General features: G+C 44.0%; 1 protein-coding gene across 3 annotated transcripts in view; it reads right to left on the minus strand.

Annotated features, from left to right (window-relative positions):
• The window catches only part of LOC106573019 (myelin transcription factor 1-like protein), a 148,492-nt gene that overhangs the window by 33,666 nt on the left and 101,662 nt on the right, over positions 1-13,164 (minus strand). For all 3 annotated transcript variants that reach the window (XM_082970472.1, XM_082970482.1, XM_082970457.1), the window contains exons 7-9: positions 11,189-12,352; positions 7,309-7,443; positions 1,569-1,659 (exon numbers count right to left, since the gene is read on the minus strand). In XM_082970472.1, the coding sequence (XP_082826598.1) occupies positions 1,569-1,659; positions 7,309-7,443; positions 11,189-12,352 (1,390 nt within the window). The remainder of the gene's footprint in view (positions 1-1,568; positions 1,660-7,308; positions 7,444-11,188; positions 12,353-13,164) is intronic.

Below are 13,164 nucleotides of genomic sequence, written 5' to 3' on the forward strand. Positions count from 1 at the left end.
TTGGTTAATTTCCAATATCATTAATTTTCATTAAGCACTTTAAATAACAACACATTTGGTTATTGTAACAGCTTGCTTATTTCTGGTTGAGTGGCTTCAGGGAATTCTGAGATTAAACTTCCTGCAGACACACACACAATCCCCTCCCTGCAACTCCCCAATATATATATACTGTATACACACACACGCACGCACGCACGCACGCACACACACACACACACACACACACACACACACACACACACACACACACACACACACACACACACACACACACACACACACACACACACACACACACACACACACACACACACACACACACACACACACCAATCAACCTCCCAATACACACACACTAACATCCCAAGGTTAAAAGGCCCTTTGTTGTTAATTATAATTTCCCAATGTCCTCAATTGTAAAGAGGGTTGAAGTTCTGTATCACGTCGTTGTCACGTCCTGACCAGTAAAAGGGGTTGTTTGTTATTGTAGTTTGGTCAGGGCGTGGCAAGGGGTGTTTGTTTAGTGTGTTTCGGGGGTTTTTGGGCAACGTTCTATGTTAGTATATTTCTGTCTGTGTCTATTTAGTCTATTTCTATGTTCAGGGTTTTTGGTTTGGCCTTCAATTAGAAGCAGCTGTTCTTCGTTGCTTTTAATTGGAGGCCATATTTAAGTAAGGGGTTTTTGTCACTGTGTTTGTGGATAGTTGTTCCGTGTATAGCCTTACAGGACTGTAGTCGTCAATTGTTTGTTAAGTGTTTACGTTTCCTTCTAAATAAAAGAAGATGAGTATACACATTTCCGCTGCGTTTTGGTCTAATCCATACGACGAACGTTAGTCGTCCAGGGTTTGACCGGGGTAGGCCGTCATTGTAAATAAGAATTCTTAATTGTTCTTAAATGACTTGCCTATTTAAAATTTTTTAATTAAAATGTAAAAAATTAATTCTTTAGATCACGGCCCTCAGCCAGTGCAGGTGGAGTAAGAGCTGCCTTCTTGACGTGTGATTATAGGTTAGCAGGTGTCCATATACTGTGTGTGTGTGTGTGTGTGTGTCTTAGTGTCAGTGTGTGAGTGACACTGTGCTCAGCAGGAGAGGGCTCCAGTCTACCCAGGTTGGTAGCCTTCCTTCCCTCCTGCCAAAGGTGGTAGAGAGGTGCTAATGGCTGCTTCGACACCCTAATATCTGCTGTGGGTGACTCCCTCCTTCTCTCCCGCTCTCCTAGCTTAAAACATTGAGTTTCCAACTACTTTTGTAAACCCCTTTTCCATCGCAGTCAATAAAAATGGACATTTGTGCAACAATATACAGACATAAAGTAATTGGCAAATTGATGATATAATTGGAACATAAATGAATATATAAACAAATGAGAAAATAAATACAAAACAATCAGTAATATCCAGTAAAACACAAAAGAAAGGCAATATATAAATAAAGAGGCAAGAAACCAGGATAAAGTATCCATCTGTCATTGGATGTAAAATAGAAAAATCTCAAACTGAACAAAAGGAGGATGTAACACAGACAATCCTGCCATTTTCCAATATGCTAGGCCGACTCACCTTCTGTGGGAGTTCCTGTTGCTATTGACATGGCCGCGTCCCGTGCAGCCCAGTGTAGGACACTTAAGAACATTTTCATACATAGCAAGGACTTCAGACAGACAGACAGGAGAGCGATAAAGACAGATAGGGAAGGTTAGAAGGCCCACAACCAGACAGTACCATTAGTGTGTGAAAGAGCGTGTCAGCATCTTGGTATTATCATCATCATTAGGATCTGTTCCAGCAATCTGAGGTTACCTCCTTCCTTCTCCCTATAGGGCACTATAGTCTGAAAGGGCATACATGCCTTAATATTTCCACCATACTGCTTTCACTGATCTAGTATTTTCAGATCACTGTGGAATGAAGAAGGGGAGTATAGTGGAGAAGAGGAAGTAATCTAAGAGTGCTAGCCTAGGACACAGCCAGACACAGAAGACAGAGGAAGCTTAAGGCATGCAGAGAACAGAGCGAGTAGCCAACAGCCAATGGATAACGACCATGCAGAAGACATGCCAGAATTCCACAGATCGTGCCAAACACATGCAGTATAGGGTTCTCTCTCTCTCTATACATAGATTATGCTCTTTGATGTCCTCCACCCATTATTAAATATTCCTGCCTTCAATAGCATTGACCATTAAAACAGTCCATAACTGTCTCCAGTTCCCTACGGCAGCCAATTAGAATAATGATCTATCTATGGACGTCTCGAAGAAGACCCGGTTGAGAACCCCCAGAGGGGAGAGAGGTGAGGGAGGGGTCAGACAGACGTCCTGCAGTATGGGTTAAATCAAATCAAATTGTATTAGTCACATGCGCCGAATACAACAGGTGTAGACCTTACAGTGAAATGCTTACTTACAAGCCCCTAACCAACAATGCAGTTTTAAAAAATACGGATAAGAATAAGAGATAAAAGTAACAAGTAATTAAAGAGCAGCAGTAAAATAACAATAGCTAGACTATATACAGGGGGGTACCGGCACAGGGTCAATGTGCGGAGGCACCGGTTAGTTGAGGTAATATGTACATGTAGGTAGAGTTATTAAAGTGACTTTGCATAGATGATAACAACAGAGAGTAGCAGCGGTGTGAAAGGGTGGGGGAGTACAATGCAAATAGTCTGGGTAGCCATTTGATTAGATGTTCAGGAGTCTTATGGCTTGGGGGTAGAAGCTGTTTAGAAGTCTCTTGGACCTAGATTTGTCACTCTGGTACCGCTTGCCGTGTAGCAGAGAGAACAGTCTATGACTAGGGTGGCTGGAGTCTTTGACAATTTGGCAGGAAGCTTGGCCCCAGTGATGTACTGGGCCGTTTGCACTACCCTCTGTAGTGCCTTGTGGTCGGAGGCCAAGCAGTTGCCAGGCAGTGATGCAACCAGTCAGAATGCTCTCGATGGTGCACCTGTAGAACCTTTTGAGGATTTGAGGACCCATGCCAAATGTTTTCAGTCTCCTGAGGGGGAATAGGTTTTGTCGTGCCATCTTCATGACTGTCTTGGTGTGCTTGGACCATGTTAGTTTGTTGGTGATGTGGACACCAAGGAACTTGAAGCTCTCATCCTGCTCTACTGCAACCCCGTCGATGAGAATGGGGGCGTGCTCGGTCCTCTTTTACCTGTAGTCCACAATCATCTCCTTTGTCTTGAAGGTCCAATGCAGCCGTTTTCATCTCAATATCAAATCATTTCATGGTAACAATGAAGTACCTTACTGTGATTGTTTTCAAATGAAATGGTCAAAAAGAAATAAAAATAACTTTGTAGCAAAGAACAATTTGTCAAGCAAGAATTTAGCTTGGACTGTCTGGGAGTGGTCAGAGTGGGGATGGGAAAACTAAAAACTAGTTGTTACTGGCAGAAAGGTTTGGAACTCTATCTTATTGGTCTACTAGAAATTATTCCAACCTCTGTGGAAATATATATATATATATATCAATATATATACTCAATATATATACTCAATATTATATATATATTTATAAAACACAGGAAAATCACCTTTTTGACCTCACTGGGCCTTTAAAATTGGTCTCTGTGTCAGCTTCCTCATCTGTGTCAGCTTCATCATTATCACCCCTTCCACTCTGACCCTCGTCATCGTCACTCTCTGACATACTAATTAGTGCACAGAAGAAGTAATTGGGACATGCCCTCCACCTCAACACACCATGTGCCAACACATTATATTAGATTATATCACTACTCTGGCTGACCATGACAAAGAGACTGTTATAATGACTAGAAACCTTTGGATTTGAATGTGAACAATTTCAGGGGGAAAAGCAGTGATTCTTGAGTGTATGCTACATTTTGTACTCTACTTCGTAGGTACAGGGCACAATTTTCAGGAACCCCCAAAAAAAGAGCTGTTATGAGGGGATTAAATATTTGAAATTTAACAAAGAGATGGTTCAATGAGCAAACACGGAAAAGGAATCATTAATTTGTAACATCACTTCATTTTAATATCCTAGATTTCCCTGGGAAGCGTCTTGTGCACTGTGTGAATGCTAAAAAAATGAAATGAAGACATTGCATTAATAATGTATTGTCCACTCAGTACAGTAAATGTGTTAATGGCTCTGACTCATCCCTGCATGCACTGTGTGACAGAAACGCCTCCCTCCCTCTGCCCCCTCACTGTCAGCAGGTGTGTGTGTGTGTGTGTGTGTGTGTGTGTGTGTGTGTGTGTGTGTGTGTGTGTGTGTGTGTGTGTGTGTGTGTGTGTGTGTGTGTGTGTGTGTGTGTGTGTGTGTGTGTGTGTGTGTGTGTGTGTGTGTGTGTGTGTGTGTGTGTGCTGAGAGGGTATTGACCACAGACAGGGAGAAACCTGGTGTCTGTCTGCACCCATGGCAGATAATGCTTTTAAAGAAGAGTCCTATCGATACCTCACACAACCTGTACCAGGTCACCTTTTAACAACTCAATGTTCAACTCAATAAAATTGTATTTGCCACATACAGCGGGTATAAAAGGTGAAGTGAAATGACTGCATGCTAGCTACATTTTAGTACAATTATCAATATGAATAACACCAAAGGTAAATTAACAAGTAATTGAAGGAGGTAGTATGCACACTAACAAACTGATTCTGTATGTACCCAATTGCAATTGCAGTATAGATTATGAATGTGCTATGTCAATAATGTCTTGGAATAATGTCTTGGTCGTGCAGTTCAATAAATAGTATACAGTGACTTACTATTCAGACTATTCAGACTTTTTCCACATTTTGTTATGTTACAGCCTTATTTTAAAATTGATTAAATACAACAATTTCCTCAGCAATCTACACACAATACCCCATAATGACAAAGCAAAAACGTTGATTTGCAAGTGTGTGTGTGTATGTGTATATTAGTGTGCGTTACTACGCACATTCTCAGAAAGTCAGTGTGTATGACTGTGTGTGTATGTCTGTGTGTATGTACTGTGTGTCTATTTATGTGTATGCCTGTCTTAGTGTCAGTGTGTAAGATTTTAGGACATTTTTGCTAAAAACAAAAAACAGAAAAACCTTATTTACCCTGTGCTATGAGACTCGAAATTGAGCTCAGCCGCATCCTATTTCCATTGATATCCCTTGAGATGATTCTACAAATTGATTTGACTCCACCTGTGGTAAATTCAATTGATTGGACATGATTTGGAAAGGAACACACCGGTCTATATAAGGTCCCACAGTTGACAGTGCATGTCAAAGCAAAAAATAAGCCATGAGATCGAAAGAATTGAGAGAGCTCAGAAACAGTGTTGTGTCGAGGCACAGATCTGAGGAAGGGTACCAAAACATTTTTGCAGCATAGAAGGTCCCCAATGTACAGTGGCCTCCATCATTCTTAAATGGAAGAAGTTTGGAACCACCAAGACTCTTCCTAGAGCTGGCGGCCCGGCTAAACTGAGCAATCGAGGGAGAAGGGCCTTGGTCAGATAGGTGGACAAAGAACCCCATGGTCACTCTGACAGAGCTCTAGAGTACCTCTGTGGAGATGCGAGAACCTTCCAGAAGGACAACAATCTCTGCAGCACTCCAATTAGCTGCCAGTTGAGGACTTGTGAGGCGTCTGTTTCTCAAATTAGACACTCTAATGTACTTGTCCTCATGCTCAGTTGTGTACCAGGGCCTCCCACTCCTCTTTCTATTCTGGTTAGAGCCAGTTTGCACTGTTCTGTGAAGGGACTAGAACACAGCGTTGTACGAGATCTTCAGTTTCTTGTCAGTTTCTCGCATGGAATAGCCTTCATTTCTCAGAACAAGAATATAGTGACGAGCATCAGAAGAAAGTTATTTGTTTCTGGCCATTTTGACCCTGTAATTCAACCCACAGATGCTGATGCTCCAGATACTCGACTAGTCTAAAGAAGGCCAGTTTTATTGCTTCTTTAATCAGAACAACAGTGTTCAGCTGTGCTAATGTAATTCCAAAAGGGTTTTCTAATGATCAATTAACCTTTTAAAATGATAACTTGGGTTAGCTAACACTACGTGCCATTGGAACACAGGAGTGATGGTTGCTGATAATGGGCCTCTGTACGCCTATGTAGATATTCCCTAAAGAATCAGCCGTTTCCAGCTACAATAGTCATTTAAAACATTAACAATGTCCACACTGTATTTCTGATCAATTTGATAATACAAAGTATGTCTGAATTATTTTAATGGACAATTTCTTTTTCTATTCTTTCAAAAACAAGGACATTTCTAAGTGACCCCAAACTTTTGACCGGTAGTGTAGTACTCAAAGAAAAAAAGCCACTTCTGTTGACTGGGTACTCTACTGTATAAGGCCATGTCTTATCTTAACTAATTAAAACAACAACAAAAAATGTATTTTTATTAGCAGTCTGGGTCATGGCAGATCATAACTTTACCTTCTGACTCTGGGTTGATGACGTGTTAAAGAGGTTTTATTGAGAAGGTTGGTGAACGGGACCAAACAGCCAGGGTGAAAACTTCAGACGGAGAGTGGCTAATGTTTATCACCGCTGCAGTTGATCATCCGCACAAAGCTGTAATTATTCTATTTTATTCAACTGAATTTAATTGAGCAAAGAATACAAATAAATTATTGGGGCTTATTGTGCGGTTGAGATTGATATGCATACTCAGTCTCAAGACACACTGGTTGAATCAACGTTGTTTCCACATGATTTCAATTAAATTATGTTGAACCAACGTGGAATAGACGTTGAATTGACGTATGTGCCCAGTGGGATCTTACTTTGCGCAGGTAAACATGATATGAATTCAGGGAGAAAATGCAAGAAAAATAGCTTAAGTAAAAATAACGATCTGATTGCAGCAGTGGGTGGGAATTTTAAGTGTTGCCCACCATCATTAGATAGTAGACGGGGCAGGTAATTAGTAATAGACTAACACAAGCAAACCCATGACCCCATGCATCCAAAAGTCACATCAAGAGAGCATTTGTAGCCCACCCGACCCTCCCAGTGCACTCCCAACCTGACTAGCAAACACAGAGCAGCCATAACAAACACACAGCATTCAGACAAAACAAAGAAACATGCAGACCTTGCTTAAGTACAATACATTAAACAAACCTGACAGCAAACTGAGAGCCACAGGCTTGGCAAACAGTAGGTTTGGGGTAAATTCAATTTCAACTCACAAAATTAAGGAATTGAATTGTACTTTTGGTTCGTCACCTAAATAGACTGAATTGAAGTGGAATTTATCCATTCCCTGGTTACTGAGATGAGTGGTACAGTGAATTGTGTATGTGCAGTGCTTACTTTCAGGTGGTACCCTGTCTTTGTGCGGACAGCCAGACAGGCTCCGATGGTGAGGGTACAACCCCGTCACATGACCTGTGCCATCACAGCCTGGCGTCGGGCACCGGCTCTCCTTCTTGTCACTGCGCGATAAATCTGAACACAGAAACATGGGGCAGAGGGAGAGAGAGTGGGAGAGAGAGTGGGAGAGAGAGTGGGAGAGAGAGTGGGAGAGAGAGTGGGAGAGAAAGAGAAGAAGAAAGATAAATTAGCTTGCTTCATTGAAAGCAGCACATATGAACACTTTAACAAGATGAAAGTCATTGTGAACAGTGTGTGAATGTGAAAATGCTTGTAACCACAGCAATCAAAGTCAGTTGAATAATTGTTGTGGCTAAAAGCGGTATCACACACCTGAGACACATGGGACATTGTAGGAACATAAATAACATAAGGTGCGCTATATCATCGCCATCGTAACATTTTTCACACCATTTGCCAGGGTATTTTTAAGTCTTGTTAAATAAAGCCACAGCTGTATGAGAGAAGAGCAGGTGGTGTCATTCTCCAGACAAAGTATGTCTGACTTTTCCCACCAATTATTTTCCACTAGTCATAATTGGCAATAATAAGACACGAACACGCACACACACACCACACACACACACACACACACACCACACACACACACACACACACACACACACACACACACACACACACACACACACACACCCGGAGGGGATTGTCTTTCCCTTGCCCAACCTCACCCTCTCCATTTCTCCAAACCCGATCAGTGTTACCGTCCAAAAGCAGTGATACCAGCCCATGCCAGCCGGCATCAGGTGCAACAGCCTCCGTTCAAATGTCTTCAACACGGGAACAAGGTCATAGATTGTTCTTTGATGCTGGGATATTCAATAGCTATTACCTGCAGCTTATTTCCATTAAATTATTATCAGAATGTCTTGTTCATTTTGCCTAACATATTGCTTGTGCGACACAGATAACACACACAAATAAGAGCATTCTTCTAAGCCCATTTGTGGCAGCAAACATTTGGTAAGAGGTGAGGGAGAGAGGGTAAAGGAAAAGGATCAGAGCAAAAGAGAGAGGAGATGCATTTCCTTTAACATGTTCCACATAGTAGTAGTAAATGAGTGAGAGAGACAGGGAGAGAGGATGAGAGAGAGAGAGAGAGAGAGAGAGAGAGACAGAGAGAGAGAAGACAGATAGAGACAGGTGCTTTTAAAAGGCATGACCACAGAGAGAGTCTGCTAATTAAAGTTTGATAGGCTGCTGTAACCTGGAACCTTCACCTCCACCACTTACAGAAGAACCAAAATAAACCCAGACACACAGAGGTAGTGAAAGAGAAAGGATTGGGTAGAGAGAGAGAGAGAGAGAGAGAGAGAGAGAGAGAGAGAGAGAGAGAGAGAGAGAGAGGGAAAGAGACAGAGAGGGGGGGAAGAGGAGGACGAGAGACACAGATGGAGAAAGAAAGAGACAGAGAGATAGGGAAAGGGAAAGAGAGAGAGAGAGAGTACATATACACCTACTCATACATAACACGTCCCTGTTAATCCATAGATCAGAACACGCCCCTCATTACCTTCCTGTACATTTAGGCCTTCCTCTGACGGTATCATATTAGGACACATGGGGTTGGTACACTGTGTCGTGTCTGACTGTCCACGTTTACCATACTGAGCTTCAGAGAAAGAACTGTAAAATCACAGTACATAATGGCATGGAAAATGTTTTTCTCTGTACCACTGATGCAGTCTGACTCTGAAACTAAAATGTATGCTTGCTTGAAAAAAAATTACAGTTTCCAATAAGAGGAACACAGACGCTCTCGCGCACATAAACACACACCACGGGCCCCTGGCTGTCTGCCTCATGGTGGACAGTGGAGAGTGGAGGACGGGAGGGAGGCTGCCAAGTGGAATGCATATTAGAAAGCAGAGGGTATCGATTGTGGCTGGAGACAGGCCGTGCTTTGCATAGAAAATGGCCTCAATTACCATACCATCTCTGGATAATGAATGTGCAGTCAGTGGGCCTGTTGTTCGTTATCATTCATTCAGATACTGTTCAATTTCCATTTTCCCGCCTGGTGTTTTTCCCTGGCCGGCCAGTCGGGCTCTCCCCTCATAGCCACCACCTCCGCTTCACTTTTAAATCACAGACAGTTACCCTGGTCAATGAGGTGTCTGCCGCTATCTCTCTAGGGAGAAGATGCAAGGGCCTTCACATGTTATCGTGATGCAAGGGCCTTCACATACTCCTGTTATTCCAAAATTAGCCAGATACAGATGCTGTGTCGTACATGTGAAATTACCATTTGTGTGGCATTTGTGTTTTAATTTGAGCCTGCTGTGAAGGAGGATCTTAATTGTTTGTCTCTAACTTCCCTCGTTATCTCAGCCTGGAGGCAGCATTGCATTAGCTGAAACCAAGACTGTTCTCAGGGCAGGCCTGATTGTACCTAGATATGTTCGAGTCCTGTCAGGGTCAATTTTAGCATTTTAGTCAACCCTAATCCTTTCCTAACCTTAACCTAATTATCCTAACCTGCCAGGTTAATTCTCCTAACCTGGCGCGTAAATTCTCCTAACCTGTTATGAAAAGTAACTTCTGCTAGTCAAAACCAACAGACCTGCCCTGAGAACAGTCTTGGTTTCCACTAATGTGATACAGCATACTGAAGGGTGAGGTTATGGTTCTTGATATGAGTGTTCCATCTCTGTAGGATAGGAGACAGAATACAGTAAGAAGAATCACTCTTCAAATGATCTTGGAGAAGCAACCATTGTAAATGTCACTTTGTAATCTTCAAGTCAGAACTAAGTGTGCATAATATACCTACTTATGTGTCAGGGCTGATAAGCCACCCTAGAAGAGCATGTCTGAATAAACAGTATGGAAGTGCACCTGCACCACTAAACAGCCAATAAAAACCCAACTACAACACAAAGAGTCACCCATTCTGGGTGAAAAAGACACATTCTCTTAATTATTTGGCTCTGGGACGCAGGACACAGCACAACGTTACCCGAAAACCTAATTTCCACAGATTCTATTGTATGCAGTACCGAGTTTCCTTTCAGAGGCAGCTTTAGCAGGCTTCTATTTAGTAGATTCCAGAGTCCCTCTCTGGTTTTAAAAATAGGCAGCTTTAGCCAGGGCTGCATGGCAGACAGGGAGGGATGCGATTTGCAGTCCTAACGGGCCGTGCAGATTGCCATTACTTATGCTTGACAAGCCTACCCTCTGATGTTGCCATGCTGGCCTATTTTAACAACATAAGCTTCTGCGGACGCTGCAGAGATGCTAGTCTCCAAATTGGCTGCAAAAGCTTGTCCTGGGGTCATAGTGAGGTTTCCCAGTGATCATGTCAGCCTGCCATCCCTATGTCTGTAACGATATGCGCTGAGAGTCGGGAAGCAAGTTCAGCAAGTGAGTGTTTTGATAAAATAAACACAACACAAAACAAGAAACACTAAAAGCACACAGACATGAAACTGAAACAGAAACAATGACACCTGGGGAAGGAAACAAAGGGAGTGACATATATATAGGGAAGGTAATCAGGGTAGTGATGGAGTCCAGGTGAGTCTGACGACGCGCAGGTGGTGACAGGTGTGCGCCATAACGAGCAGCCTGGTGACCTAGAGGCCGGAGAGGGAGCACACATGACAATGTCTCACAGACAGAGAGGGGATATGAGGAGGCAGAGCCAGGGACTGACTGGGGTTTACCTGACAAACATACATGAACTGTTCATTCACCTCAGCAAGGTGAAAGAGATAGGCGAATGTCTGGTGTTGTGGCAGCATACACAACACACTGTGCATCCTCTTTATAAGTCAAACTCATTCTAGCCAGGTTAACTTACCTTTATGGTAGTAGGGCTTCTTCATCCCATCATGGAGTCGGGCCTTGCGCTCCTCTCCGTAGCCGTGCCGTGATTGGTGCTCCCCATGATGGCCTCCATGGTGATGATGATACCTCACCCTGTCCCGCCGCGCTGCCTCGGCAGCCATCTTGTCCCTCATGGCCTTGGCCCTCTCAGACTCTAGCGCGATGGCCTTCTCCAGCAGAGACAGGTTCCCCTTGGTCATGTCGAACACTTCCTCTGAGTGGTCTGACGTCACTGACCGCGTGTCCTCGTCCCGGTCGTGGATGTGGTTGTGGTAGCGGTCATCCTGAGCGCAGCTGGAGAAGCCCTTGGAGCGCGGACTCAGCTGCTCCTCCAGCTTCATCAGGTTGACCATGTCAGAGTAGTTCCTCTCCAGGGTGCGCCTATCCTCCTGGCTCTGCTGGAGGTCCCCGTACCAAGGCTGGTGGGGGAGGGAGTGGGGGTGTGGGTGGGGGTTGAGATGGGGGTGCTGCCCCTGGGTGTCCCCACCGCCAGGGTAGCTCTGATGGGGGAGGCTTGTGCCCAAGCGGTCGGCCGGCTGCGTCTCACTCAGTTTGCGGGCCAGGTCGAAGCACTGGTTTCTCAGACACTCCAGGCTGCTTAGACACACCTCCTCATCACTCTCCTCCAGTCCGTTAGAGGGTTTACCCTGACCGATACCACCTCCACCTCCTCCATTACGACTCCCTTCCCCGTTCTCCTCTGTCCCTTCCTCATAGTCTCCTCCATCCAGGTTGTCAGAGAGCACAGCCCCATGACCCTGGGCCAGCAGCTTCAGAGAGTCCACTGTCTCCCTCACTACATCACTGTCCACATCCAGAGTCAACTCACCCTTCCTTTGACCTTCCTCCCCACCCTCCTCCTCTTCTTCCTCTTCTTCCTCATCCTCCTCTTCTTCTTCCTCCTCCTCTTCCTCTTCCTCCTCCTCCTCCTCTTCCTCGGCGCTGTTGGAGGAGTTGCTGTTCATCTCAGACTCGGTCATGGCGCGGTAGGCGGCATCCTCTGCTATCTTCCCTAGGTTGAGCAGAGACTTGGCCACCAGCTCATCATAGTTCTCATACTCATCGTTGTTGTTGTCGTCCTTCTCCCCCGTCGGACCGGATTTGGGATGGCCGCCACCGCCGACACACTGATCATCCTCTGTACGCGGAAAAAAGAAGAACAAATGGATTGTAATCACATTTCACTCATTCTATTTAACGGGTAAATCAGATTTCTGGGCTTGGTCCATTTGAATTCGATAAGGAACTCTTTGCGTTCCTCAATAATGTACTTTCAGGGTCTTAACAGCAGCCTGTAAAGGAATTGTGAATCAGCACAGGAAGTGGGATAAAGTGGTCTGGAAATTTCCATAGAGATGTTTTGGATGTACATTCAGTACATTGCATCCTAGTAATCTGGATCCTTCGTGTCACAACAACAAGAACACTCTGGCTGCCAGTTGATGGCTCAGTAACTGGTATATAGCAATACGCTTTTCATTTGACAACATTTTGTAGGGGAGCAAACTGGGACCTTCAAACTGTAATCATCATGCTTTATGTTATACATTGATTGCCTCATGTAATGTGCTATTACCTAAACAGAATAAACAAATCCCTACATTCTCCTCATTCCAGAAGGTACATATTTGTCCAATCAACAGGATCTTTAGAATGCTGGCCATTGGCTAATTGATTACGCCAGACAGGCTGCTAATGTTAGCTGAACCTCTCCTGTCAGTAATGTGAAGCAGCCACTCTCTGGACCATTTCTCACATTCCCTCCCGGCCTAAACCGCCAAGAGCGCATCGCATCGCTCACACCCAAACCGCCACACGTTTGCCACTTACATTCCTGCTCAGAGAAAAAGCCAAGAGGCAAACAAATAAGTAATACATGTGACTTTGATTTCTGGAGGGAGCGAGAAAATCACCTGACAAAACAGTAGTGCGATGTATTCTTCCGTGGTG

Source organism: Salmo salar, chromosome 01 (assembly GCF_965601325.2).
Source record: "Salmo salar chromosome 01, fSalSal1, whole genome shotgun sequence".
Lineage (NCBI taxonomy): Eukaryota > Metazoa > Chordata > Actinopteri > Salmoniformes > Salmonidae > Salmo > Salmo salar.